Here is a 26,802-nt window from a genome sequence, read left to right on the forward strand (position 1 = left end):
TTGACAGATACGAAGAGAGCATCCAGATCCATGGATAGATACCTAATTATGGAATCGTCAGGAACACTAAGATGTCTGCAGCCAGTGAGAGAGTCTGGCCCCTGAAAGTCCCACCAGCTCCAAAACACAACTCACAAAAGACATGCTGAGACATGAATTCATGCCCAATGGCGATGACCACAGTCACACGATCAGACCTGGAGTTTTGTCAAGTTTACCTACCTACCTATGGCTGGCCGTGTATTCCACAGAATCAACACAGCGACGTGTTGGCTTATTCGGGCTTGTTGGACTGATTTCAATGCTCTATCCGCGATGGCCGCACTAACACGACATCAACATCATGCAAAACCATGCATGACAAGCCGCTAATATACGACCGTATACATGACTCCGCGCTCTCTCCCTGGTATTCCGCTTGTTGCCGAGTGGGGTCTGCCGGTTTCAGATGGGACGGCTCGTCGGGAGATCGGCACACAGGCCACGCGGACGGCCCTCCGCCCTCCGCCATGCCCTGAACGGAGACTGATCCGGTCATTGGCGGAATGGACTCCGTCCCGTTTGGCACCGGCCGGATTTCGGCGTTGGAAGAGTGGCCGGCACGGAGCGATTCCGGGTTGGGTTATGGATTCGGAGGAAGAAGGAGAGCCGCCATCAGTCGAACTTAAGCGTGATAACTGAATGAAATAGCACACAAGGAAGTGGAAACACTTGGACACTCCGGACGGCTTGGACGGACCGCTTCATGGAGACATGGGAAACCAGTCTCGAGTCAAGTATGACCAAATGATTGCCGGGTAGGGAGGTCTCGATCCGAATCTGGATCAGGAAGTGTCAAGTTCAACAGACAAAGTGGAGGAACGACCCTCAAGGTACCTATTGAAAGGGGTATTTGAAGAAGGCAGGAGAGAGTTGGAGCTTGCCATGTTCATCCAATCCCCGGGATCGTTCATCTAGGAGGCGACGGTCCTGGAAACCACACCAACATCGACAGGATGGGCCAGGTCATGGCAGGTATTGCTCTCCTCCTGGTGGCCGGTACCGGCACCAGTGCAGGTCCTGTCCGGCTATTACATCCAGATGGCTGGCCTGACCCCATTCCGGCCTCATCGGTTGGGCCATTGAACTGGTCGACCATCCATCCCCCAATCTACGCCTCACAATGGTCATTGTCATCATCCTCACTCAGACCCAGCAACAAGGATCCCAATGCCCCACCTCTCAAGTCCAGCATCTCTGTTACTGACACGTCCTTGCCCAACATCGTCGACTGGCGCAACCGGGACGGGGTAAACTACATCACGACCCCCCAGGACCAAGGAGTCTGCAACAGCTGCTGGGCGTTCGCCACAACCGCCCTCATCGAGGCCATGGTGCGCATCGAGCACGGGGCTTGGACCAAGCGCAGCGAAGCCGACGTCCACTCCGGCGTCGGGGCCTTGTGCGCCGACTACGGTAGTGCCGATGAAGCCCTGGCCTGGATGGCTGGAATGCCGCAACCCTGGGACCAGCAAAACCGTCTCCAAAACCCTCCTGGAGTCGCCGACTGGGCTTGCGGGCCGTACGAGGACAGAGACCCGACCATTCGCACGAGATGTGCAGACCGAGATGGCCGGGCCACCCACGTGCCCCCGTTCCAGGCATTGGGGACGATGGAGGATCAGAAACGGTGGCTGGATCGGTACGGGCCCTTGGTGGCGACGTTTGTGCTGTACTCGGACTTTGGAACATGGAGGCCGACGGAAAAGGGAACGGTGTATCAGTGGGACGGCATGAAGGATTCGGTGGGAAATCATCTGGCGTTGGTTGTGGGATACGATGACAACAAGCAGGCGTGGATCATCAAGAACTCGTGGGGGAGGCAGTGGGGAGAGGATGGGTTTGCCTACATTGCGTGAGTCTCCGAGGCCAACGACCTCTTCTCTTCCATGTGTCCTGACTCAACGATATTAGGTACGGCACAGGCAACATCGACAACTGGGTCAAGCACGGCGTCATGAACGTCAATCCGGATCCCTGGACGCGAAGACGCCACCAGAATGGCTGCATGCTGCAATCCAGCAACGGTAATACGCATCGCAATTTTGAACTAGTCCTCCCTGCCCCAAAGAGCAAAGACATTTACCACGTCTACCGCGACGGAGACTCAGGGAGGTGGACCAAGGCCACCAAAATCCACAATGCCGACCTCGTCGGGCCACTGACCATGATTGGAACCTCATTCAATCGAGACCTGTACGCCCTAGGCTTGGAAAAGGGCGCCGTCCTCCATCAATGGAAGTTCAACCAGGCTCAGGGGACATGGTCACATACGAGATACCACCCCGACATACAAGACATTGATGGGGTTCCGGGACTCACGCAGACCGACGATTCGCGCCTCGTGATGGTTGTGAAACTGTCCAACGGGACTTTGATTGAGGTATAAACACCCCTAACGCCTTGAGACTAGTCTTCTAATCTCTTTCTCTTGGCTTCATCGAGGCTGGATAGCTTACAAAGGACTTTAACAGCTGCTACAAGAGCCCAATAGTCAGGGCTGGATCAAAATAAAGCAACCCATCGCCACCAACATCTCCCAAAGCGGACCCTCTCTCGTTCAATCCAACGTCGGGCTCAACATCTATGATCCAAACGGCAATTCTCGCGGCAACATTTACATCGTGGCGGTCCGGGACGACGGCAGACTACAACTCTTCTGGCGGCCCGGAGACGGCGACAGATGGCAGGCGGGCGAGATCTTTGGGCAGGGAGTTCCCTCCAACTCCCCGCCTGTCATGATCCAGGACTTTTTCGACACGGTCGACGAGACCAGCGTCGGCGGGTTCCAGCTCGTCGTCGCCGTGAGTGGCCAGGTTCAGCACTGGGTCAGAGATAACAGGAACCTGAGCCAGCAGAAGCCGGTCGAAGGGGCTCAGGGGCCCTGGAGGTTGGTAGAATCAGTGGGCAACGGGGTGCTGCGCGTCTGGGCATTGGTGCAGGGAAGTTTTGGACAGAAGATGCATATGATCACAGAGGGGGCGGATGGAAGGTTTTCGTATTGGGAGTGGGATGGACGGTGGGAGAGGTTGGGGACGTTGCCCACGCTTGATGAAGAGTGGTCACATGTGACGATCGAGAGTTCAGCTGTGGTGGTATGAGAGTGTGGTTCAAGTGGGTGGCATCGCACGTTATTAGACAGGGCACATGGCAAAGAGTTAATGCTGCCATATGAACCAGAGTTACGAGACTTGCTATCAGACTCTTCATTCAACTGTCGAAGTTCTCGACCACTCCAGTATCGGCTAGTTATTATATTACGATAGGTACTCAGGTCAGGTACTTACCTGATAGGGCTGATCATTACCAGATGTAAGTCTTCTCATTTCTAAGCCGCACGCGGAGGAGTTGCCATATTTATTCTCATAAAAACTGTTCATTCCCTTTGAGAGTCCTCGACTAGCCCAGTGTTCCTGGTCCGCCTCATCCCTGTGACTCTCGATCATTACTCAAGTACTATGCTGTACTTACCGGTTAATTCTTAGCTGATCTGACTTCTCATAAAGAACGTTCCTTCTGTAATAACTGTGATATCTCGCCCTATCATGTCAACCCCCCGGAATAGTCCCGTCTCCTATTAAACTCCCGCCGTTCCAGGGGCTCATCTACCCTGTCCCCCCGCCGGAGCAGCCGTGTCAGTCTGGCCCCCTCTGAGGTCGGCCAACTCGTAACCTTCCCAATCCCTTTCAGCGTACGGGGACCGGCCATCGCCCATAGAGTAAGGGGGAGGAGGAGTAGCTGGCCTGCGGCCACCGGCCTCTGGGTCGTTGTTGTTAGCTTGGGATCCCGTCCTTCTCGTCGTCGTTGACTTGGCCCCGCCTGTCCACCCGGACACGCAGCAGCCGACGCAGCCGACGAGGAGGGAGATCATGTGGACGACTCTGTGTGATTAAAATGGATGGTCAATTTGGACTGTGGTGGACATCAATTGATGGGAGCAACATACGCAGCGGCAAACAACAGCGCAATCATGGTATTCCGCGCATTCGGCCACGGGTCTCGCGCCTCACGTTCTTCATCGGTGCCCTCCCACTCCGCGTTCAGCTTGATGGCCGCGCCGGCAAAGCACAGCACCACCATGACAAAGTCGAAGAACCAAGAGTCCCACCCGCCGCCACGGTAGATGCCCGTCACGGCCCCGACGGTGTAGCAGAGGTTGATGATGGCGCCGAGGGCGTACTGTGCGGTTGGGTTAGCTGTGAAACATGAAGAGGCGATTACGCTCTGGTGCGAAGACTCACAGCTCCCACGGCAATCCCTCCGTCAAAATAATCCGCCTTGCTCCTCTCCGATGACGAGTCCTGCCACATCACCTCCCCGTTCTGCGACAGGTACCTTGCCGCGCCCGCCTGGGCCTGTCTGTCCGAGTAGCCCTGGTTCTGCTGCCGGACGAGAATGTAATATTTCACCACAAAACCCAGGCCGACGACTTCCAGGGCGAACAGAAGGCCGCGCGCCGTGGCCGTGATTTGCCATGGGAAGAAGGGCTGCTCTTCGGGCGGCGCGTCCTTCGGCGGGCCGGGCCGCCACCTCCGCCCGCTGCGCGGCCGTAGGAAGACATTCCGCTGCTGTGATCCTGGTTGGGATGGGTCTGCCATTAGGATCTTGTCGTTGCTGCCCGCTCTCTCAGGGAGCGGGTTATCGTCAAGAAGCAAATGTCTCTCTCAACGGAGTCAATTGAGGTGGTTTGACAGCCCCCCAGACCTTCTCGGGGGGGTTACCATCTTTTCTTCGACCTTATTAGCTGCCAGACGACAAAAGGTCACCTGCCATAGTGCGGGAAGTTGGTCGCATTCAAGACTCGTGGCGGTGCATTCTGGGGGTTAATATGGGACGTTTCTTGGTGTGTCTTGGTATGGGATGTGGAGGACGGATGCGACGTCGGAAGCGGCCGGGTACGACCCCCAACAACGGTTTATCGTTGTCTGGTTGGTGTCTGGGGCGGTATGCTCGCTTGTCTCCCCGCGAAAGGATGACACTGAGAACCAACAGCCATGTTCTAGATTAACCGGTACCAACGATCTGCTGTCAAGACACTATGCACAGCGGCACGGGTGTTGAGGGAGGCAGATGGTGTCATGAGAGATGGATCGATGCATGTGGCTCATGATTTATGTCGCGAGGTTGGGCTGTTGGCACCTAGGGGATACTATTAGCTAATGGACATAGGTCTGCTTTACATGCTGGCGTATACTTGCTTTGATATGTTTGTAGTCTCAAAACCAAGTACTCATAGGTTGATCACTATTAGTCTGACCACCAAGTTTCCAGCTCGGGCATGGAACAGTGATCCATTGATGAACTATAACCTATCATCACTCAGCATTGGAATGAACCTCTGAACACTATGTCTTACCTCATCCTAACCGCAACCTAATTACCATGTTCCTGAGCACCCATCACGATCTCAACAAGCTCCCAAAGATTAGTGATCAAGCCATGGAGCAGAGCACCTGACCGCGCGCCACCGACGTGTCCCAGCAGCGCCAAGATGGTTGATAAGCTGCCCTCCTCTTTGTCTGCGACGCGGGGTCAGAACGCCACGACGCGATCATTGGTTGGCAAAGATCCGTTTGTCTGCAAAGAGTGATTGTTGCCTAAGGACAACCAGGTTTTGGTGTTTGACAATGGATGAGAAAGATGTTCCGATGTCCGAGTTGATGCCCAAGGATTCAAGGATAAAAGTGATGATCAACTCCTTTGGATCTCGACAATCCTGTCCACTTTGAGTTGACAAGACACCAAGACAAGCCTTCTCAAACCAGGATCACCATTTGACGTCATTCAGGTCCATTCCATCACCACCATGCCCTCTTTAACCAAGCTCAAACTCACCCCCTGCCTCTGGTTCGACGGCAACGCAAAAGAAGCCGCCGAGTTTTACACATCCATCTTCCCCAACTCCAAGATCACCCACGTCCAAAACCACTTCCGGCTCGGCGGCGACGACATCGATCCCAACAATCTCGTCCTGATCGTCGAGTTTGAGCTTGACGGGCACCGCTTCGTCGGCTTGAACGGCGGGCCGCAGTTCAAGTTCAACGAGGCCGTCTCGTTCCAGATCGACTGTGCCAACCAGGAGGAGGTCGACTACTACTACGAGAAGTTGAGCGAGGGTGGAGATCCGGCTAGGAGCGACTGTAAGTATCTGATTGATGAGAAGCAGCTCACCTTTCATTGCACTGTCTCAGGAAGGAATAATATCAATAAACTGATGCGTGTTGATCGTTCATAGGTGGCTGGGTCGCCGACAAGTTTGGTCTGTCGTGGCAAATCATCCCGACAGCGCTCAAGACAATGCTGGCCAGCGAGGACCGGGAGGCTGCTGCTAGGGCGGGCGCAGCCATGAATACTATGAAGAAGTTTAACATTGCTGAGCTGGAGAAGGCGTTCAAGGGTTGATGCGGTAAGGGGAATGTTGTCCGAATTGACAGGTCTGGAACATGAGAATGTCAGTCTACCGCGTGTTTCCCTGTACCCTCTTGAAAAGTTGATGCGATTAGTACCATGATTCTGGTGAAGAAAGGAAGAAGGCGGATGGAGCTATGAAAACGAGGACCCGGCTGGATCAAAAGCGAATGAGAATGAGAACTTATTTAACTAAATCTCAGATGACTATGGAGGAGAAACGGGACGATCCCCTCTTATACACCATGCCGCCTTGTATCCACGATGCGGTGTTTGATTGACCCTGTAGGCGGCAGTCCTTTATCCGATTCTATTGCTTCTTCCAATGTCTCCAACGTCTATCTCTTCCTCACATGTTACAATGTCCAGGCCTGGGGAGAGCTTGCAGTTTCCTCCTGCTCCCCAACTTTTCATTGCCCTTCAAAAAGGCCTGAAGCTCAGCCACGCCCACTTCTTGGGCTCACTGGCGCTGTAGGGGCGAATCCGACGCGGCTCGTCGCCCGGCAGCGGAGGGTTGGGCACTCCCGTAGAGAAGACGCCGTACTGTCCAAACCGGAGGACGTTTTGTCCCTCCCTGGGGACGTTATCTCCCCACACCTAAAGAGTTAACCCGTGTCAGATAGGCTCTCCTCGGCCAGAATAAAACTTCATGGGAACATTCATCCACTTACACCAAACTTCCACGCCGTCACATTCGGGCCGCAGGTGAACCAATACGGATCCACAACGCTGCAAGGGCCGGCGCCCTGGCTGGTGAGGGTAAACTCCCAGTCGTTGGCGCCCGTAGGAACCGCGGTGAACACACCGCAGAGATGCTCGTCCACGGTCCACCTGCCGTCGCTGGTCAGGCAGCCGATCTCGTCGTTGGGAGCATCGCTGTCGATGGTGCGAACCAGGCCGGTGCCGTTCCATGGGGTTGCCGACGCCGAGGGGATGAGCGCGGCGAGGATGGAGAGGGCGATAGTCGAGGTGGTGCGCATGGTGTTGGACACGAAGGAGCTGATATGGATCGATGGCTATGTGAGGATAGTAGATGCTGTTGGCTGGTGAGCGCAGGAGGCAGGACAGATGAATCTTGATCTTGTGGATGTTGCGAGACCGTTGGTCGAGTTGAGGGGACATGGCAGTGGCAGCTAGCTGAGGTTTTATCCTTTTTTCTTCATGGAAGACTTGAGCGTCTCTTACTCATAGGGCAACACGAAAGTTCTGAAAGTTCCAAAGTCTGCATAACAGACGTCACCCTGTGCAATCCTCCGGTCCATCCTGGTTCCATGGATCCTGTCACGCGGCGTCTACTACTCATCGCCATACCTTGACGGACAAGTCATGGCGTTTCACCGGTAGAATATTACCTAACTTAGAGATGCTGTGATGATGGTCGCTGGAAGAATCGGATGTGTTTGTTGGACCCTCAGGGCTTGTTTTTGCTATCATCCGGAGTATGAGATGTCTTTCTTGATCGCCCATTGCCGGCGACGATGTTGTCAACACACACAGAGCACAACCCAAACTTCATTTCCTCAGCCACCCCCAAGCACTTTCACTTCTTCTACTATTGCTGCTCCTCACTGCAGCTTGACATCTACGACCCGTGTAAGTTCGGTACATGGCCCTTGTCGGTTGCCCAAAAGGGATGTTCGCGATGTCTTTGTCAGCGCCAGGAACCCGCCAAACTGCCTTGCCCCAGCATTGGTAAGCCGTTACGTTAGAGCGCAGCCATTGGAAGAGATGCGTGAAAGCGTTGCATCTTGGGATCCAAGCACAGCAAAGGCACACAAGGTTACCATGGACGGCCCTAACCTTCGAGTTTTCGGTACCTTCAACAGGGAGTTGGAAAATCTGGGGTAAGAATTAATAATAATTAATAAAGAGTTAACTCCCCGCAAAGGATTTTGTAGCCAAAGGTCCCAAAGGGAATTGCAATCCACAGGTCTAGAATATTGGCGAAGGTGAAATCTCCCGGCTGCTGTCTCACAACCCAGCCCAAGTGATTGGGTTTCTCATCCTGACCCAGGAGTGTCTGAGACATCATGTCATCAATATCGCCGTTCTGTTTCTTCCCGCCAGCTTCTGGAACCTTTCCCTATCTTGACACCTTGAACTGGATCTGTCAACTGATCGACAATCCCGGTCGTTCGGCCTTTCGAAACCTGTCATATCTCACATGTCAACCCTGGAGAACCGCCACGTCGCTCAGCTCCTCGAAACACATTCCTGTCCTCATCACATTCCAGGGCAGGTTCTCCTGATCTTCTATTATTGTTGCCTTGCATGGAACTGCAGAAGGGACTCGAATCCCTGACCCCTAAGATCTCCAATGCAGGACGATCTTAGCTTGCTGGAGACTCGTACCCAGGCTAATAGCAGTTTTGGGGCTGTCTAGCATATCTCGGTGGTAAGGTCCCGGGCGTGCTAGTTAAATGGACAGGTTGCGACAACCATAATGTTCCTGCAGGGGGAACTGGGGAAGATATATCGTCCTCAAAACCCTCCCTCTCTTTCTTGGTGTTAGTAACCGCACTGTCTGTTGGCAGCAACCGGCCGGTTTGTCGGGTCTGGTCTGTCGCACAGCCACATGCCATGCACGAGCCGGGCTCGAGTCTGTGGCTCAATCCAGACAATGCCTCCTGCGACCGCTTCCAGCGGCCCGGGCTGTGCTGCGCACGCCCAACCCACAACCTCCCAACCAATGCATGAGACGATGCAGCCACTGGTGTTTGGCAGACATTTCGGCTTCTTTGGGAAAAATACAACCGTCCTCATGTTTCCTCGCGGATATCAACCAGTGATAACCCAAGGCCAAGGAGTATATGACGAAAAGGGGTTATGAAAGCTGGGAGGGAGCAATTCGGGGGAAGGAGGGGATTATGGCGATGAGCAACGAAAGAACAGGGAAGTCAAAATCCTCAACAAATTGTGAAGCGGGGGATGGCGGACGAACGATCCGCAGATGCAAGTGATGAGTGCCGGCAACCCGCACAGTGTGTGCGCCAGATCGAAGTCATCCCAGGACAAACATGAAGTTTTGCCGCTGAGAAGAAGTCATTGGCGAAGGTCTCTCGAGATACAAGCATTCCCCTTGAGGGGAGACACGACAGAAGGACAATGTTGAACCTCGTGCTGCGATCACAGTAAGAAACCTGAAAAAGTATGCGTAGTTGGATGCTATAATTGTCGTCTCAGGGTCAAATTGGCCGCAACATCTCTCCCCGATGCATCATCGGCCAAACCGAAGCACGTAGCTGCATATGACGCCAGTTCGGTGTTGATATGAGAAGTGATTGCATGTATCTGGCCGAAGTGACGGCCGACAGACTACGGACATGTCAGATAATATGTGAGAATGACACATTATAAAGCTGTCCGCTGTAAAGCATCCTACATGTAGGGACGGTAGATTCCTCGAGAACCGTACCCGAACCCCCGGCTCCTGCATCCCGAAACTTCAGGGGAACATCGGGATAATACAATTCCGAGGATATGGCCAGGAGACTCGTTGCAACCAACCTGCAGCTCCGAGAGCGGGAGATCTGATACCATTGCACGACAGCAGACATGCAGTGCACGTACAAAGACTCTTGACACCTCATTGGTCTCTTTACCCTAAGGCATACTGTCAAGAGAGATCCGGTCGCCCAAATGGGCATTTCGTGACTCTATGAGGGAACCTACCGAGAGTGAGGTGACAAGGCGGCTCTAGGCCTCCTTGCATGTATGTAGTATTACCAAACCTGTGGGACAAACATCACGGTGCGCTTCCAACGTCTGGACGAGATGGCCTGGCTATAGTTCGAGTCATCGAGACACGAGTGAACAAAAGCCACAAAGACACGACCAGTGATATTTTTAAAACAACGCAGCCATGCTGCACGCATCAACTCATTTGAATCAATGAATCAATAAGTCAGGTCTGTCTCAGAGGCCTACAGCAGCAGCCTTCACTCAAGGACAAAAAGTTGACAGAACCAACAGCACAAAGGCGGGGGGAGGGGGGGTATGGATGAACACACTCAGAAAGCCAAGGCCGGGGCGTTCTCCGGCACCAACAGACCAAGGATGCGCCTCACACATATCCAAATCAAACGCAACCTGCAGTCTGCAGTGGGGATTGCCGTGACCAGGGCCATCACAGCCAACCAATGGGGTCTGTGGCGCAGACAAGTCGCATGCACGGCTACCACAACCAACATCAGAAACCGGCGCCGGAGGACGCAGGCAGTTGGATCGTCAAGATCCATCGTTTATTTTGTCCGTCCAAGTCACGTTAAGCTTGTTGCTCCCCAGATCGGCAGAGGACAAGGGCACCGCCTCTGCATTCTCGGCTCCCGCCGCACGCTACTACACAGATGTTAGCCGGGGAAAAAAAAGATATCCCTGCCTCAGGGGGAGGGCCATCATATCAGAGCTGGGGAATGTGGAGGGAGGAGGGGCGGCGTCGACTCAACCAACAGACAGTTGACACCCCCCCTCTTCCCCGTTTTGAAATCGCTGCATGCGAGGTAAGGAGGTAACTAAGGGCGTCATAACCGTAGGTACCTACCTTAGGTAGCCCACTTGCTGTATGACACTCCCGTCCAAGAGACCGGTTCCGCCCGGTTCCTTGCTTCAGTATGTTAGGACAGTGACAGCAACACCCTCCCGGTACTGCCTACGCCGCAGACCATCCCCAGTTCCGCGTCCTCAGCCAGTCCAACGGCTCGGTTCGTTGGGCCTGTGGATGCGGCGGCGCCGATGGCTGCCCCTAGGACTAGAGCCGCATTCACGCACCCGCGCAGAGTCTAAGTCACCTGCCGGCACTATCTGCCCACTCGCATGTTTTCCCTGTCATGATTGTTGGTGCAGGGAAACTGGTTACTATCCCCCCAAGCGGCCGGTCAGGGTTGTACACTTGATGCCTGACTCATATGGTCTGCCATCGTCACTCGGTCTCCCTGGGGTATCTACGGTACGTCTCTAGTCTGGGTCTGGGATCGTCTGGTATAAAGATAGGTGTCGAGACTCCGTGGTGGTAGTCTCGATCTCTCATCTCCATCCCCAGGATCAGTTCCTTCAAGCGTTCTCTGATCTGATACTCGCCTTCGTCTGGCAGCTACCAGCTACAAGTACATCTTCTCGTTTCCCACTTACACACTCCTCTCTCCGGCCAAATCACCAACCACCAAGCCACCACCACCATCACCACCACCATGTGCCAGTGGGAGCGCATCATCTACGCCTGCTCGCCCAACCACGACGAGCTACAACGCATGGCGTATTCCTGCGAGAAGTACAGGCGCCACGTCTACGGCCCGTGTCCCTTCCGTGAGGGGGACCTTGTCGTCGATGTCCAAAGCGACGAGTACTGCCCTGAGTGTCGGGAACTGTACCGCTACGTCAACTATCGGTGATTAAACTGATAGTTGATTCGACTCGTCCTTTTCCGCAACACACCACCGTCTACATCTACGACTTTACGAGGCCGGCCTCTCCTTCACTTGTTGTCTTCGTTCTCCCGGTTTCTTTCACTGTCTATTCTTTCCGTCGACTCCTTGACGCCACGCTTCCCAACTGCTGGCTCGCCGCAGCCTCCTGCGCAATCCTATCAGCCATGCCACGGCCCGGCGGGACGGTCCGCTCAGGGGAGGGATGCTCAAGGACGCTTGTTATTCTCTCCTGGCCAGTTGCGCAGGCCTCCAACTGAGACAGAAACCAACGTGGCCAGCTTGGAGCACCGATATCCAAGTCCTTTTGCGATCATCCAGATTGTTCAGTCAGCACCATCATCATCGTTCCACCTTTTTCCCAACCGATAGAATATTATCCCTTTTAGAGGGATGGCGGCAACGTCACGACGAGTACTCTCGAACACCAACTCCCTCTAAGGACGCTCATTTTGTTTTTCTCATATTCCCATACGGCAAACGACAGACGCAAGTCGTCCTTGTTGGATGGTTTCTGCACGTGGCTTTCCTGACCACTTCACTTCTCGTACATACTTTTTGTTGGAGTTAGTTTGCTCTTTTTCTTGTACATACCTAGCTAGGCATTATCTTTGAGTTAGTACAGATCAAATTGAGAGAAGCGCTTCCTCATCTCCGGTCTTTCCCATTGCTGAATGTAATGTCATCTCTGTGTGATCTCTGCAACACTTGATCGCAGCCCATATTTTTCGGATGGCTTACTCAAAGCTCGCTCACTGATATTGAAATCAACTGCCCCAACCAATATCACCAAGGAACAACGCTCGTACGGATAAGCCGTCTCGATACAAATACCCAAATAGGAAGGCTTTTGACATGACCGGATGTCCCCGAGGCTGGGCCTCACGGCATCTTCCAAATTAGCCTTCGTGTCGGAGTTGGTTCTAGGAATCTTATCCATGTGGGGGAGAGCACTACCAGCCGTGCCTGTGCCGCACGCCAGCAGAGTGGGCGAAGCAACCTATGTTATGGTTCAATGTCAACATGATGTGATCGCGAGAGTAGTAACAGATCTCAAATCCCGGTACGATCAGCTTGGATACGATCAACTCGGAGCTAACCTGCGGGCAGGGTGTTGAATCTCAATGCTACATTCATCCAAGAGGACCGCAGATATGGCACTAGTCTCTGCTGGGAAAACAGAACTCTAAAACCCTTCCGGTTGTACGGAATAGTAGTGCGCATTACCTATGCATCGTCTATGCCTTCATCACCAACTGGTCATTTCGTTCAGCACCAAAGACGCATAACATCACAAACGACAGCCAACAACATCTAGAATCCCAACCTAAAACCACTGCTTCGCTTTCGGCAGAGATCATGAATTTGGCATGGTACATACCTTACCTAGGTGTGCGTGCATGTTTACCTGCTGGCCGGCGGCAAAGCACAGAATAGCCGAGCTGGACCCTGCAGATGAAGCCACACTGACGGCGCAGGACAACACACCCCAGTTTAAGCGCCGCAGAACGAGGTCGTGGCCCACGCCAACCGTTCACGCATTTCGCATGCCGAGTCGCGCTTGAACCCAGGCTGTGTCCTGTGTGCGATGGGACCAACAGCGGAGGTGACGGATGGATTTGGAATGGGATATGGTAGAGAGTGTGAACATGGGCAAGGAGGAGACGGGAAACACCGAGACATGAGATGCATCGTATGTACGTACGTGCTAGAATACCTCGACGGGGTGTACGCAGTCGGATTTGGTCGTGATCGACCGGACCGACTCACTGACGGACCTCGGAGCAATGGTTCTGGAAGCTTTCCTAAACGGGTGAAACACACCGATGGTATCACAGCATATCAATACTAGACACAGACATAATATTGCAGGTTCTTCCCACAGGAACCGACCCTCTCCTGCATGGGAATCCGAGTGCAAAATCTGACGAACGATCTAGGCCACGGTCAAGGATGACATGACGCCGAGGAAAGGAACGCCCGCGAGGTTGTGCTACACACCATTTGCTGAGGCCCGCAGTCATGGGTGTGTCAACCTGCGAGGTAATGCTGGAAGTAGTAATACAGCCCCAGCCCAAGGGGGATCATGGTCACCAGTCGTTGGGTTGTTGTTCATGCCTATGTCTGACACAGAGAGAGTATTTGGCAATAGCCAGGTAGGTACCTACCTAGGGAGGTATGCAGTCAACTCTAGTGTAAAGCCGAACATTGACCGAGGACTGGGTTAATTAGCTCCAGAGACTTTCAAACCGGCCTGACTCATTGACTGGGCGTGTAACACATCATGCCAGCTGACTTCTCATAGGAGGACTCAAGCACCTAGGCAGGTAGACAGACGATCTGGAGGTCAGGTAGTTAGAGGGTCGGGTAGAGCGAAACAACCACACCACCCCCCGCGATCGTGATGGATGGATGGATGGATGGGGTGAAGTGTGCGGCTGCACCCCACGGTCACAGATCTGGCCACAGCTGGGTACGGTACGGATGAGGAGCAGAGAGCCATCGGCCCGGTGCCGTAACGTTGGTTGCAAAGGTTACATCCAGCCTCGGCGCAGATTTGCTCTCCGAGTAGGTATCCTGTAGATATGCCCTCTGTTTTCGGATAGGTACCCGGTACAGATCCGAAGTGTTGTTGTTGGTGTCGTTTAGACGAGATAGGTATTACTCCAGACCAGCGCGCAACAAATCCCAAAATTAGGTAGGTCACATAGGTCGTATCTGGTCGGGTCCCAACACCCAACATCCAACGCCGGATCCAAAAAGCCGGTATCCCCTCAACAACAACAACGACCATAGACACTCTTCCGAAGCTTACTATCAAGCTTATTATCGTGTCCGTCCTGTAGTAGTAGTCCGGTGTTTCAGAATCTCTCCAAACGAAAAACGCCTCGTCCGCGCCGCGCTGGTCGCAGGAACTGCGGCCCGAGATCGTGAGGCTTAAAATGTGCCGTAGATCTGTGACTCGCGCCGCGCGTGTGCAGGACAAGGCTTGCCTTCATGTTGGAGATGCTTGGGGTTTTGTTTCGTGTTGGGAACCGCGCCTGGCCTGGCCCGGGTTTGGGGAACCGGATGTTGGCTGCGGCGCAGCATGTGCGGGCATGGACAGCAGATGATACCTTACAACGGTCACAGCCTTGTCCTCGAAGGTGTTGGAAGGTATTAATATGTCAATGGCACGTCTTCGCTTCGCATCTCGGATATGCGTTGCTCTGTACGCACACATCGTTGGTTCTGGAAGGGATTCAGCCGGTTCCCTGGAACCACGCTACAGGATCCGGAGTTAGAGTTGTGACGGTAAGGGACATGGCCGCGCAAGCCGCCATGGTCTAGGTTTGGCGGTGTAATAATAGATGACAACGGCAAAACCCGGTCTGGACTCCTGTAGTATTGGTCAAATGCCTTGTGAATCACTCCCTTTAAAAGCACGTTCCGGTTCAAGGCCAGGGGAGCTTCACGTTTAAGCTACTCCAGATCATGATTTAGGTAGTTAATCGAATACTAGGTGGGCTCTCAAGGTTGACGGGTTCCTGTCGATCAATACCTACCTCACATACTCCTATTTCCGGTCTATGACAAGCTGATGAATGGGTTTAAGGGAGCACTGCGGCGGGTTTATTTAATCCTCCAGTCAGTCCTTGCGACATAAGCAAAGTCATAGATAGCGCCACAAGCTTTCAATTGCAGTCTACTCCATACACATTACCGGCAATAGCCCCTGACATACAACCCGGCTCTATGACTGCGTTGTTGTGCTGTGAGGTCGTCCTCGGACCGCAATATTGACGCCGGAATATAACGGCTTCGGATCAGGGCCCGAGCCGTGTTGCGCGGTTCGGCAACAACCAAAAGTGCCGTGATTAACCAGATTGATGGTTCTGGGGAACGGGATATCCTCCAGCAAACCCATACATTTAGGCGGTGATTTCCAATTAATAGGTTTGCAAAGAAACCACATATGCCAGGGATGGACACCACGACGTGGGTGTATAGTACGATCACAATGACGGCGGGGACAATCCCGAAGGTCCTCTCCTGGTAGCAGCGGGGAGAAGTAATAATACACGAGGATGAGTGGTGATGACTATAACATTCACTTCCCTCCCCTGTATTAAGTTTGGTCTTCATCCGGATCATCAGGGTTGAATTCAGTCAGTGTTTGTCGTCCCGTTCGACATCAAGCCAACTTCCCACTCAACCGTCACCATGCACGCCGTGCTCCCCTTCCTCGCCCTCCTCATCAACGCCGCCGCCGTGGTAGTCCCACGGCAGAGCGCAACCCAAATCGTGCGGCTCAACTCTCTCGAAAACATCGCGGTGCGCTCCAACGGCCAAATCCTCGCCACCAACATGAACCAAGCCACCCTCTACGCCATCGACCCGGTCTCCCGCACCTCCAGCACCGCGCTGACCGTGTCCGGCACCAACGGGCTCTCCGGCATCGCCGAGTTCGCCCCGGACACCTTCGCCGTCATCGGCGGCGGCAAGAACATCTACAAGCTCGACTTCACCGTCTCCCCGCCGCGAGCGACCCTGATCAAGACCATCTCCGAGGCGAACAACCTCAACGGGCTGAGCGCGTTCGACAACTCGTCCGTGCTCGTGGCGGATGCGGGCCGCGGCGTGGTGTTCAAGCTCGACGTCAACACGGGCGAGCACGCGCTCGTCCTGGACGACCCGACCATGAAGCCCTCCGGGTTTATCCCGTTTGGCATTGACGGCATCAGGTACCGCGACGGCGTGGTTTGGTATACCAACATCTTCAGGAACAGCTTCCACAAAATCCCTGTCGACCCAGTCACGGCGCGCGCGACGGGGCCGGTCACCACGCTTTGGAACAACCTGATGGGTGATGATCTGTGCTTTGGGCCGAACGGGAAGATTTATATTGCCACCAACGGCGGGAACTCGCTCGTCGAGGTTGATCCGGCAGTTGGGACGCCGAGGCAGGTTGCGACGGTCACTGGGTCCACGGCGTGTGCGTTTGGCCGGACTGAGAGGGATGCGAATGTTGCGTATGTGACTGCCGGGCAGGGAGTGTTTGCGGTGACTGTTCCGCTATGAGCTGGGATAAATGATGGCAAATTACGTGGGAAGGAGAAGTCTGTTTGGATGTACAATAACCTCTCGAAAATGCAACCACGTTACCTGATGTTCCGATCATTTGTTTTCTCTAATAAGGGCATGGTTGAGGGCCTTGTGACCAGGTCACCTCGAAATCCTCATCACAACCGTGTAGCCTTCCAATTACCCTCCAGTTCATCGTCTTCCATGGCTGTCTGAGCTGCTGAGGCGATCCTGCACGCCCCCCATGTCGTTCAACCGCTCATCAATCCAAATAAGAGGCTACCTCAGGAACAAGAGTTCACCTGAGTTGAAGGTTACTCGCGGCTTTTCATTCTCACAGGCAACTTATCATGTCCGAACTCACGGTTGGGGGATACTGCCTGCTCCCTACAAGGCTGGGGGCCACCCAAGTCCTCGATCCCCGACGGACTCGGCTTCCCAAACTCTCGACTTGAGAAACCACCAACCCAACAAGGTCTTGCCGGGGAGGTGATTTACCTCAATCTCGTCATTGAGACTGGGTCACACAAAAACGGCGGAAGGATGTCATGCGAGACACACATCCCAGCCCATGACAGGGTTACCACGTGGTTGGCAGTGCTTTTACTGTCTCACATGCATGTACCCCCATGTCGTTCATCTGATGGACAGACCTGCGCCATCACAACACTCCCCATATCAACACAAGGTTGGTAACACAAGAAAAAGGGGCCGTCATCTTTTCTTGCAGATCCGTGACTGCTCATTGAGTTTGATTTGACGTCAAAAGACGAGATATCCAAAGCCGAGGTGAATCAACTAACATCAATCTGCCAGAAATATTCCAACGCCAGACAGACATTGACAACAAACATCAAGGCATGGAAATAGAAAGGCACCACTCGTAATACAGCGATGAGAGATCCGTCATCATCACAGATCGGCAGCATCATGAATCCAACCGTCAAATTTCTCGCTCAGATTTGCCGTCTTTATTTCGAATCCCCGGTATACACCGGCTGGGTGAGATACTGGCTCCAGTCCTGGCGAGCCAACGACTCCTCGAGAGTCAGCATGGGGCAGTCGATGCCGGCCTGTCTCGATCGTTAGTTTTCACCAATTCACACTTCATCCCGAGTCCGTGATTCTTACCTTGCGCAGATCCTCCGCCTTAAGCAGCTCCATACCGCCATCATAGCCCGGATCGTCGCAGTAGCGCATCATGATGGCGACCTCAAGACCCAACATCTGGTCGTGGGCCTCGCGCTCGACGTCCTCGATTTCCACCTCAGTGTAGAACACTTTGCGGCCCACGATCTTGCCCCAGGCGTTGATCCAGTCCGGCCACGACCGGTACTCGCCCGCCATGTACGCCTTGCCGGGCGGCATCTTGGACACGGCGTACACGAACGTGCCCGTGTCGTGGTTGACATCCAGGTGCGGGACCACCGTCTCGGGCTTGCAGGCGCAGCGCATCTCGAAAGTATCGTCCGGGTGCTGGTGGGGAGGGGTTGTAAGTAACCATGACTACCTGAATCCGAGCAGAAAAAGAAAGCTTACCCTCCGGAAGTAGGCGCTGGGCAGGATCTTGTGGCTGGTGGTGAAGAAGCCCGTGTGGATGCACGACATCTTGGCGGCCAGCTTGGGATACTTCTCCTGGACGTAGTAGGGGAAGATCTCGGCCTTGCCGTCAAAGTGGTACAGGTCCTTGAACTTGCCCTTGCTGCACTTCTCGGCGTGGCTCAGCGTCGACACGAGGAAGCCATTGTCGTCGAGGCTGTCGACCACGGTGGCCGCCGCGTCGGCAATGTTCCTGCTCTGGCGCAGCTCGACGTGGTAGGCGTACTCGCGGCACGAGATGCCCTGCTTGGCCGCCTCGGCGCGGCCGACAAAGAAGGGCTCCCAGTATTGCGTCACGCTGAAGATGACGTTGGCGCCGGCGAAGGCGCGCTTCAGGGATTCGACATCCTCGATCTCGGCCTGGACCACCTCGACCCCCAGCTTCGCCAGCTCCTGGGCCTTCTCCGACGACGGGTTGCGGGTCAGGCCGCGGACCCGGTAGTTGGGGTCCTGCAGGAACCGGCGCGCAACCGAGCCGCCCTGGTTGCCCGTGGCACCGAGCACCACGATCAGCTTCTTGTTGTCGGTGTTGGATGCCATGATGGCGGTCTCTTGATGTTACACAAGCTCCGGGACACGGGACAAACAGACAAACAAACAGATGACAACACACACCACGCACGGTGCAGTAACAATGGATCAAACGTTTAGCGACGATACTTGCAGGATTGGGGCCGAACGCGCATGAGATGGTCTCCGCTCCTTGCTGCGTGACATCGGAGGAGAAGAGGAGAAATAGACAGTCCCATACAGAGGGCACAGCACTAAGTACTCTCCATCCATCCCCCTCCTCCTCTTGTACACTGCCGGTGCCTCGCATTCCTTCCCACCCCCGTTCCGCTACCCATCGGTCCCGATCGACCTCAATGGGCAAGTTCTCTGATGATTTCGTCCTCTAGCCTCGCGTTATCGACTTCCCCATGTTGGGTTCCCAGGGAAAGTTCCCCGCAGACACATATCCTCAACACAAATTTCCCCCCTCCTCGTCGACCTGTCCGCCCCTCCGGGCCCCCTCTCGGGCCCTGTCGGCGCCCTTCCCGGACACGCAGGCCCTAACCGGCAAGAGGGGCATGGGCCGGGTGCCAATCCCAACCTGGTGGATCGCGCAGCAATAGTGGGGTGGAATGGTCCCATTCTCTTGCCCGATGCGTCCGCTGTCCGTCTCGCCGCCTGGGTGAGCGATTTCCACTGGTTTGGCCAAGGAAATGGCTGGAGGCTTGCAAGTGCCTCTTTTTACGTGTTCTGGCTTCGCCCGCCGCAGTTCAATTTCCCATCTCGGATGCGTGTGTGTGTGTGGTTGGCGGTGATGGTGGGGGTTGCAGGTGGTTGTGTTGCAGAACTGCCATCCGGGACATGCAGCGTTGCAGAGCCGAACGCTTGCGAGTCTGGGAAAGGTTTGGGCAACACAAGATTCTGCAAGGATATGTGTATGGATGGGGGGCCGTCCGTCCAGACAAGAGAAAAAGAAACAACGTGCCGGCTAGTGTAGATGGAGTCGGACGACAACACATCCCGGCCCGGCCCCAGGTTCCCCAGAGGGGCACGGGGATTTGCCACCCTCACTGGGGCTTCCTCCAACCCCCCCTTATGAACCGGGTCCATCCCGCTTCGGGCCTTAGGTACTCTGGAGGAGAAAAGCCAGAGCAACAAAATCCCCCCCGACTGCGCCTGGGAAGGCTGCTGTGACAGCAACAACCCCCCGGGCAGTGAGGAGACGCAGCCAGTGTGACAACAATCTGGCCTGACGACCTAGCCAAGAGGGCGGACTAACGACCTGAACTACGGATACTTTACGCATTCGAGAGAGTTGTGTTGGGACCCGAGAGACTCTGCCCGAAACAAACGGCAAACGGCGACGCACATAACATCGGTACACATACGGACACGGACACAAAGAGAGTAACAGCAGCACCAACGCAAGGAGGAGACACCAAGGATGGCACCTCCAGGAAATCCCCACACGGCCGGCGCCGGCGTCGCCAGTACCTCGGCGGTCCCAGCGCGAGACGACGAAGTGCACGCCCCGCTGCAAGTTGATGTGCGTATCCCCTCTCTGGCGCAGCCTCATTAGCTAAGCAGCCACTCCGTATTACTACTACCTACCCTATTCACACAACCATCACCGCATGGGCTATTCCTCCGGACAAGCGGAAGAAGAAGTAGACGCGGGGAATGGGAATGGACATGACGTGACAGCAGCCGCACACACATTTGGCGTCCCCAATGCAAACGCTAACCTCCTCCCCCAGGAAACCCACGGCACCGACGAGGCGGGCGACGCCGACGACGACGCCGACTCGGCGTACGGCTCGCTGGCCGGGTCCTCGCGCACGGGGTCGCTGACGTCGTCCATCTACAACTACGTCTACGAAAACGGGCGGCGCTACCACGCGTACCGGTCCGGACAGTACGTGCTGCCCAACGACGAGGCCGAGCAGGAGCGCCTGGACCTGCAGCACCACATCTGGCGGCTGCTGCTGGACGGCGCGCTGTACACGGCCCCTCTCAAGGTCCCCCGCGCCGCGTCGTCGTCGGCCGTGGCCAAGTCCAAGTCCGCGCCCGCGCCCGCGCCCGAGGAGGCCGGAGGCGATGGCGACTTCCGGATCCTCGACCTCGGCACGGGCACGGGCATCTGGGCGATCGACATGGCCGACGAGTTCCCGCGGGCGGCGGTGTTTGGCGTGGACCTGTCGCCGATCCAGCCCAACTGGGTGCCGAGCAACTGCCGGTTCCACGTCGACGACTACGAGGACGACTGGACGTACCGCGAGGACGAAAAGTTTGATTACATCCACGGGCGCGCGCTGAGCGGCACGGTGGCGGACTGGGCGCGGTTCTACAAGCAGGTGCGCACGCACCTGAAGCCCGGCGGGTGGTGCGAGATGCAGGAGTACGACGCGTGGGTTTTTAGCGACGACGATAGCATGGACCGCGCGACGTGGACGTCGGAGTGGATCAAGATGCTGGACGAGGCCAGTCTGAAGTACGGCAAGCGGCTCAACGTGGCAAGGTTTCACAAGCAGTGGATGATCGAGGCCGGGTTTCAGGATGTTCAGGAGAAGGTGGTGAGGGTGAGTTTGTTTTGTCCTCAGATGATTTATTCTGTTGATCTCAGAGCTGACGTCAAGGCTTGAAGATCCCCATCGGCCCCTGGGCGCGCGATCCCAAGCTCAAGGAGCTCGGGCGGTACGAACAGCTGCACATGCAGATGTCGGCAGCCTCGCACACGCCGGCGCTCATGACTCGCGTCTTCCACAAATCTCCGCAGGAAGTGCAGATCATGATTGAGGGCGTCAAGGCCGAGTTCCGGCGCAAGGACCTGCACCTCATCACCAGCTACCGCTTCATCATTGGCCGGAGCCCGGGCCCGCCGGAGGCTTGAGCCACCCTGTGAAGTGTGGCCTGTGGAAGAAATGGCAACAAGCATGGTTTGTTCTCGGAGTTGGAGCGTTGACAACCAAAGATTACCCCTTAATGCGGTTCTGCGGGAGTTGTGATGGTATGCTGGAGTATGGTGCATGATCTCTGCCTGGCGGTGACAAGCGGATAGAAGGCAGAGAGGTCCGAGCGTTAGGAGAGGAGTTGATCTGGGATTTTAGCATATGGGCAGCATTTTGGCAAGGGACGACTTGGGATTTGGCGATGCATCTTTGGTGTCTTTGCAAGTTCCATAGGAAATGATATGCACAAGTTCGGTATTCCTCTCTGCCCGGTGTGGATTTCAGATTGGTGCTCATGGAAGTTTTGACAATTTGGGTCATGATCCAACTTGATCCAACTGAAGGTTCCAGTGCTCAATGTCATGGATGTTGCCTCTGGAGTGTGTGCAAGTGCAAGTGCAAGAGCGCCGACCTGGAGCTTGAACGGACCGCAGGCTCTTGACTCTTGACCCCACCACCGGATCGGCTTACATAATCCTCCGAGAACACCACAAGGTGGGTCCTCCCGCTGCTTTGTCCCGAATTTTGTTGATTGCCTCAGACGACGACCATCACCTCAACCCGCCGGCTCCCCGGGTCCCGAGTCCCTCCCGACAGACAATGCCACCAAGACTACCGACGCCGTTTGCTCAAGCGGCCAGGTGCTGCTCCGCCGGCATCGCAGGCCCGGCATCGAGGCCACAAGCACCCGGTCTCGTCTCCCTCTTTGCCGCCCTCTCCCTCCAACCATCGACGACGACACCAACACCCACGACGACCCCGGCGCAGATACGGAATGCCTCGATCCTTGCGAGCCTCTCGGACAACAAAGGAGCCTACAACAAGCGGATCCGCCGCGGTCGTGGCCCCTCGTCGGGCTACGGAAAGACCTCAGGTCGCGGCCACAAGGGCCAGAAGCAGCATGGCAAAGTCCATCCGTGGTTTCAGGGTGGTCAGACTCCTCTGATTTGGAGTCACGGTCGTCACGGCTTCATTAACCAGTACGATTTCCCTCAATGGCTCCTTGTTCCCGCCTCCGCAGGTGCTGACCTCGGTCCTCCCACAGCCGTGCGCCCAAGATGATGGAAGTCAACCTCGACCGCCTACAGCAATGGATCGACAGTGGCCGCATCGATCCGACAAAACAAATAACCCCGCGCGAGCTCATCCGCTCCGGCCTCGCTGGCCACCCCATCCTGGACGGCATCAAGCTCCTGGCCGGCGGCAGCGAGTCGTTCCGGACCCCCGTCGACATCGTCGTCTCCAAGGCCTCCGCCGCGGCCATCGAAGCCATCGAAAAAGCCGGCGGCAAAATCGTCACCCGCTACTACACCCACGAGTCGCTCAAGCGGCTAGTACGCGGCGAGTGCCTTCACACGACCGAGCCGCTGCCCGTGGGCAAGGAGCACGTGGAATCCGTGCTGGAGAAGATGCGCGCGGCGCAAGGCTCTCGGTCCAAGCCTCTCTACCGCCTGCCGGACCCGACCAGCCGTGAGGATATCGAGTACTACCGCGACCCCGCCCACCGCGGGTATCTGAGCCATACTTTGAAGCCGGGAGAGTCACCGAGCTTGTTCTTCAAGATCCCGGGTACCGAGACGGCCGAGGCCAAGGCTGTGGATAAGGAGAAGGCTGAGGAGGAGGCGGCGAGGTTGTTCTGATGAGGGGAGGGAGAGGGAAGTGAAGAGGACTTGTGTATTTTACTTCGGCCGAGTTGTATGATACCATGCGCAATGCAGCCTGGACTTGTACATTACAGTGCGCGCTGTTGTATGATACGGTAACGCTGAGAGGGGGCTGGTGCTGGTTGCAGCCCCCTGTAAGCCGACGACGTTATCGCTGGAGCCGCTGACGATTGCTCCCCGCCATTGGATGCGACCCGCTGCGACATGGCCAAATTCCCCACGCCAGCTCCCAGCCATCCTATCGCCGTGACACAACTCCAACGGCCTCGGCCTTCTCTCCGATGTTTCCTTGACTTTTCATGGACGGTGTACAATTGTCGCCTCTCTCGTCGCTGGTCTCCCTATGTCTCCTTGACGTGTTCCAGTCCTTTTTGTTTTTGTCTAGCGTGTGGCTGTCCGTCCCCGCCGTCGATATCCACTCTCAGGTCGTCGTCCTCTCGACACGGATCCCCCACTTGAATCGTCGTGCTTCCTGTGACCGTCACCCAGCCATTCCAAACCACAACGCATCACCTTCTCTGCTCCCCAGCCCGACTTTGTTTCACTGGCATCAAGACCTGGCTCGACCAGCTACTTCCTCGCTACTACCTAATCGCTAATCCCTCGCCATGTCGTCGTCGTTGTTCGGCGACTCCCCCTCGGGCTCGCCCGAGTTGCGGTCCGGCGGCTTCAGCACCAGCCGATCCGCTCTCTTCGAGGAGCCGCCCATGACGCGCTCCACCACCACCGCCCTCTTCGCCGACGACGACGCCGCCTCCGACTCGCCCTGGGACATTCCCGCGCCCCGCAAGCCGCTGTCCCGCGCCGACATTCTCCGCACTCTGCTCCCGTCGTCCGAAGTCCCCGAGGCCTACGTCGCCGCGTTCGACGCCGTGGCCGCCGAGGATCATTACTCCGCGTCTCATCCCAGCCGCATAGGCCCGGGGGGCCTTGCGCGGACGCTGGCTGCTGCGAAGCTGTCGGCGGATGATCAAGCTAGGATCATGTCGGTGATCTCGGCAGGCGGAAACCCGGATGATGTGGAGTTGGATAGGAACCAGTTTAATGTTCTGCTGGCTTTGATTGGGCTTGCCCAGGAGGGCGAGCCGGTGAGTCTGGATGGGGTGGATGAGAGGCGTCGGAGTAAGTGTTCTGAGTTTGCCAAGTTGTGGTATGGCAGGTTCGCAAAGCCCCGGTGATTCTGACCTTGCTTGTCTTCCCCAGGTCTCCCCAAACCCGACCTACACGGCCTGATCGAGAAGCCGACACCGGCCCTGCCGCATGATGACCATGAGCATGCCACACAACCTGCCCCGCGGTCCGTGACGCCGCCGCCAGCCCCGTCCGAAACCACCTCGCCCCAGCGCCAACGAGGCAGCATCCGTCGGCCGCCGCAGGTCCATGCGCACCCGGCCATGGACTACCCCGAGGACCCGTGGAACACGCCCGACGTCCACCGGAACCACAACCACGTGCCCGACCTTCCGCGGTCCAACGGTCATAACCCCTTGGCTCCTCCCTCTATCCCGGAGACTACCCCCACCAGTCCGTCCACGACAACGACGACTACCCTCCCCCGCCGCACCACGTCGACCTTCACCACCAACGCCCCGCCGTCCGTCTCGGGCGCCGGCTCCGTCGCGGAGACCACCAGCGTCTGGGGCTCCTCGCACGATGTGCCCGCAAACCCGTTCGGCGGGGTCCTGGGCGGATACGACCCGAGCCCGCCGAGCCACGGCACCTCGGGATCGTCGACGGCCGGGGGTTCGGGGCCTGGAAGCCGGACAATCGGCGGCGGCGGGCGGACGGCGCTGGCGCCGATCGAGGAGCACGTCGTGGTGACGCTGATGCCCGAGAAGGAGGGCATGTTTTTGTTCCAGCACCACAACTACGAGGTGACGAGCACGCGCCGGGGGAGCAAGGTGGTGCGGAGGTACAGCGATTTTGTGTGGTTGCTGGATTGCTTGCATAAGCGGTACCCGTTTCGCGTGTTGCCGTTGTTGCCGCCCAAGAGGGTTGCTGGTGGGTGATTCGCTCGATACTGACATACAGGGGGAGATGATGTGGTGCTAACTTCTGCCGGTGTTTAGTGAACGGGAATCATTTGTCGAACGACGGCGCGTTTATAGAGAAGAGGCGGCGCGGTCTGGCTAGGTTTCTCAATTCCCTGGTCCGGCATCCCGTTCTTAGCCAGGAGCAGTTAGTTATCATGTTCCTGACGGTTCCGACGGTAAGTTGAGGGACTTCTTGACAACTGCTCAACTACCACGCCATGCCTCATATGCTGACTCGTGCGGTTTCGTGACAGGAACTCTCCGTCTGGCGCAAGCAAGCTACGATTTCCGTCCAAGACGAATTCACCGGGCGCCCGCTCCCTCCCGGGCTGGAAGACTCCCTACCCCCGTCCCTCGAGGACCTGTTCGCGCGCACGCGCGCCGGCGTCAAGCGCAGCGCCGAGCTTTACATCGGCATCTGCAACCTCATGGACCGGCTGGTCAAGCGCACCGAAGGGGTCGCCGCGGACCACGCGCGGCTGGCGCTCTCGCTCATCTCGCTCGCCGAGGCCAGCGCCGACACGTACGCGACAGACGCCAGCGACGTGCCCCTGCTCAACGACGGGCTGAGCTGCATGAGCAAGCACCTGCGGCAGGCGCAGGGGCTGATGGAGGACGAGGCGCGCGCGTGGGACCAGGGGGTGCTGGAGGATTTGAAACGGCAGAGGGACGCGCTGGTGAGCTTAAGGGATCTGTTTGATCGCAGGGAGAGGCTGGATAAGGATAATATTCCGTATTTGGAGAAGAGGATTGCTGCGAACGAGGCCAAGTTGGCGGCGTTGAGGGCCAAGCCCGAGGGGATGGTGAAGCCGGGGGAGATTGAGAAGGTGGTGGAGGCTATTATTAAGGTGGGTTTCCCCTCTTCGCACTCAATATCTCCCGAGCGCTCTCTTTTGTTTACTAACTTGGTTTGATACTACAGGACAAGCAATCCATCGTGGAGCAGCACAACCGGTCCGTGTTTGTGCGCGAGTGCCTCCGCGACGAGCTCATCTACTTCCAGCACACGCAATACCACGTGTCGCGGTGGAACCAGGATTGGGCGCAGGAGCGCGTCAAGTACGCCGAGATGCTGGCCGACAATTGGCGTCGGCTGATGGACGGGCTCGAGGGCATGCCGCTGGGGCCGTGAGAA

The 26,802-nt window shown here is 56.2% G+C and overlaps 11 protein-coding genes across 11 annotated transcripts; 7 read left to right on the top strand and 4 right to left on the bottom strand.

The window, feature by feature from the left end:
* Positions 1–995: 995 nt before the first annotated feature.
* VTJ04DRAFT_71 (uncharacterized protein) lies at positions 996–3,140 on the top strand (the record flags this gene model as incomplete). Its single annotated transcript, XM_069365389.1, has 3 exons — positions 996–1,894; positions 1,954–2,422; positions 2,514–3,140. 3 exons carry the CDS (start codon positions 996–998, stop codon positions 3,138–3,140), a joined length of 1,995 nt encoding a protein of 664 aa, XP_069222681.1.
* A 500-nt stretch (positions 3,141–3,640) lies between these two features.
* VTJ04DRAFT_72 (uncharacterized protein) lies at positions 3,641–4,637 on the bottom strand (the record flags this gene model as incomplete). The annotated part of the gene is made up of 3 exons (XM_069365500.1): positions 3,641–3,920; positions 3,986–4,218; positions 4,281–4,637. 3 exons carry the CDS (start codon positions 4,635–4,637, stop codon positions 3,641–3,643), a joined length of 870 nt encoding a protein of 289 aa, XP_069222682.1.
* A 1,208-nt stretch (positions 4,638–5,845) lies between these two features.
* On the top strand, positions 5,846–6,441 carry VTJ04DRAFT_73 (uncharacterized protein; the record flags this gene model as incomplete). The annotated part of the gene is made up of 2 exons (XM_069365611.1): positions 5,846–6,179; positions 6,275–6,441. The coding sequence occupies 2 exons, from the start codon at positions 5,846–5,848 to the stop codon at positions 6,439–6,441; spliced, it is 501 nt and encodes a 166-aa protein (XP_069222683.1).
* A 426-nt stretch (positions 6,442–6,867) lies between these two features.
* Positions 6,868–7,427, bottom strand: VTJ04DRAFT_74 (uncharacterized protein; the record flags this gene model as incomplete). Its single annotated transcript, XM_069365722.1, has 2 exons — positions 6,868–7,044; positions 7,119–7,427. 2 exons carry the CDS (start codon positions 7,425–7,427, stop codon positions 6,868–6,870), a joined length of 486 nt encoding a protein of 161 aa, XP_069222684.1.
* Positions 7,428–11,351: 3,924 nt separating this feature from the next.
* On the top strand, positions 11,352–11,834 carry VTJ04DRAFT_75 (uncharacterized protein; the record flags this gene model as incomplete). Its single annotated transcript, XM_069365833.1, has 2 exons — positions 11,352–11,392; positions 11,537–11,834. The coding sequence occupies 2 exons, from the start codon at positions 11,352–11,354 to the stop codon at positions 11,832–11,834; spliced, it is 339 nt and encodes a 112-aa protein (XP_069222685.1).
* A 4,236-nt stretch (positions 11,835–16,070) lies between these two features.
* VTJ04DRAFT_76 (uncharacterized protein) lies at positions 16,071–16,928 on the top strand (the record flags this gene model as incomplete). Its single annotated transcript, XM_069365944.1, has 1 exon — positions 16,071–16,928. The coding sequence occupies one exon, from the start codon at positions 16,071–16,073 to the stop codon at positions 16,926–16,928; it is 858 nt and encodes a 285-aa protein (XP_069222686.1).
* A 974-nt stretch (positions 16,929–17,902) lies between these two features.
* VTJ04DRAFT_77 (uncharacterized protein) lies at positions 17,903–19,070 on the bottom strand (the record flags this gene model as incomplete). The annotated part of the gene is made up of 3 exons (XM_069366055.1): positions 17,903–18,004; positions 18,063–18,407; positions 18,471–19,070. The coding sequence occupies 3 exons, from the start codon at positions 19,068–19,070 to the stop codon at positions 17,903–17,905; spliced, it is 1,047 nt and encodes a 348-aa protein (XP_069222687.1).
* Positions 19,071–20,466: 1,396 nt separating this feature from the next.
* Positions 20,467–21,912, top strand: VTJ04DRAFT_78 (uncharacterized protein; the record flags this gene model as incomplete). Its single annotated transcript, XM_069366166.1, has 3 exons — positions 20,467–20,568; positions 20,780–21,601; positions 21,667–21,912. The coding sequence occupies 3 exons, from the start codon at positions 20,467–20,469 to the stop codon at positions 21,910–21,912; spliced, it is 1,170 nt and encodes a 389-aa protein (XP_069222688.1).
* Positions 21,913–21,994: 82 nt separating this feature from the next.
* On the bottom strand, positions 21,995–22,267 carry VTJ04DRAFT_79 (uncharacterized protein; the record flags this gene model as incomplete). The annotated part of the gene is made up of 1 exon (XM_069366276.1): positions 21,995–22,267. The coding sequence occupies one exon, from the start codon at positions 22,265–22,267 to the stop codon at positions 21,995–21,997; it is 273 nt and encodes a 90-aa protein (XP_069222689.1).
* Positions 22,268–22,570: 303 nt separating this feature from the next.
* On the top strand, positions 22,571–23,610 carry VTJ04DRAFT_80 (mitochondrial 54S ribosomal protein uL15m; the record flags this gene model as incomplete). Its single annotated transcript, XM_069366388.1, has 2 exons — positions 22,571–22,950; positions 23,016–23,610. 2 exons carry the CDS (start codon positions 22,571–22,573, stop codon positions 23,608–23,610), a joined length of 975 nt encoding a protein of 324 aa, XP_069222690.1.
* A 632-nt stretch (positions 23,611–24,242) lies between these two features.
* Positions 24,243–26,799, top strand: VTJ04DRAFT_81 (uncharacterized protein; the record flags this gene model as incomplete). Its single annotated transcript, XM_069366499.1, has 5 exons — positions 24,243–24,756; positions 24,838–25,635; positions 25,704–25,843; positions 25,922–26,515; positions 26,590–26,799. The coding sequence occupies 5 exons, from the start codon at positions 24,243–24,245 to the stop codon at positions 26,797–26,799; spliced, it is 2,256 nt and encodes a 751-aa protein (XP_069222691.1).
* Positions 26,800–26,802: the final 3 nt, after the last annotated feature.

The sequence above is a fragment of the Mycothermus thermophilus genome (assembly GCF_041956435.1).
Source record: "Mycothermus thermophilus strain CBS 625.91 unplaced genomic scaffold VTJ04scaffold_1, whole genome shotgun sequence".
Taxonomy (NCBI): domain Eukaryota; kingdom Fungi; phylum Ascomycota; class Sordariomycetes; order Sordariales; family Chaetomiaceae; genus Mycothermus; species Mycothermus thermophilus.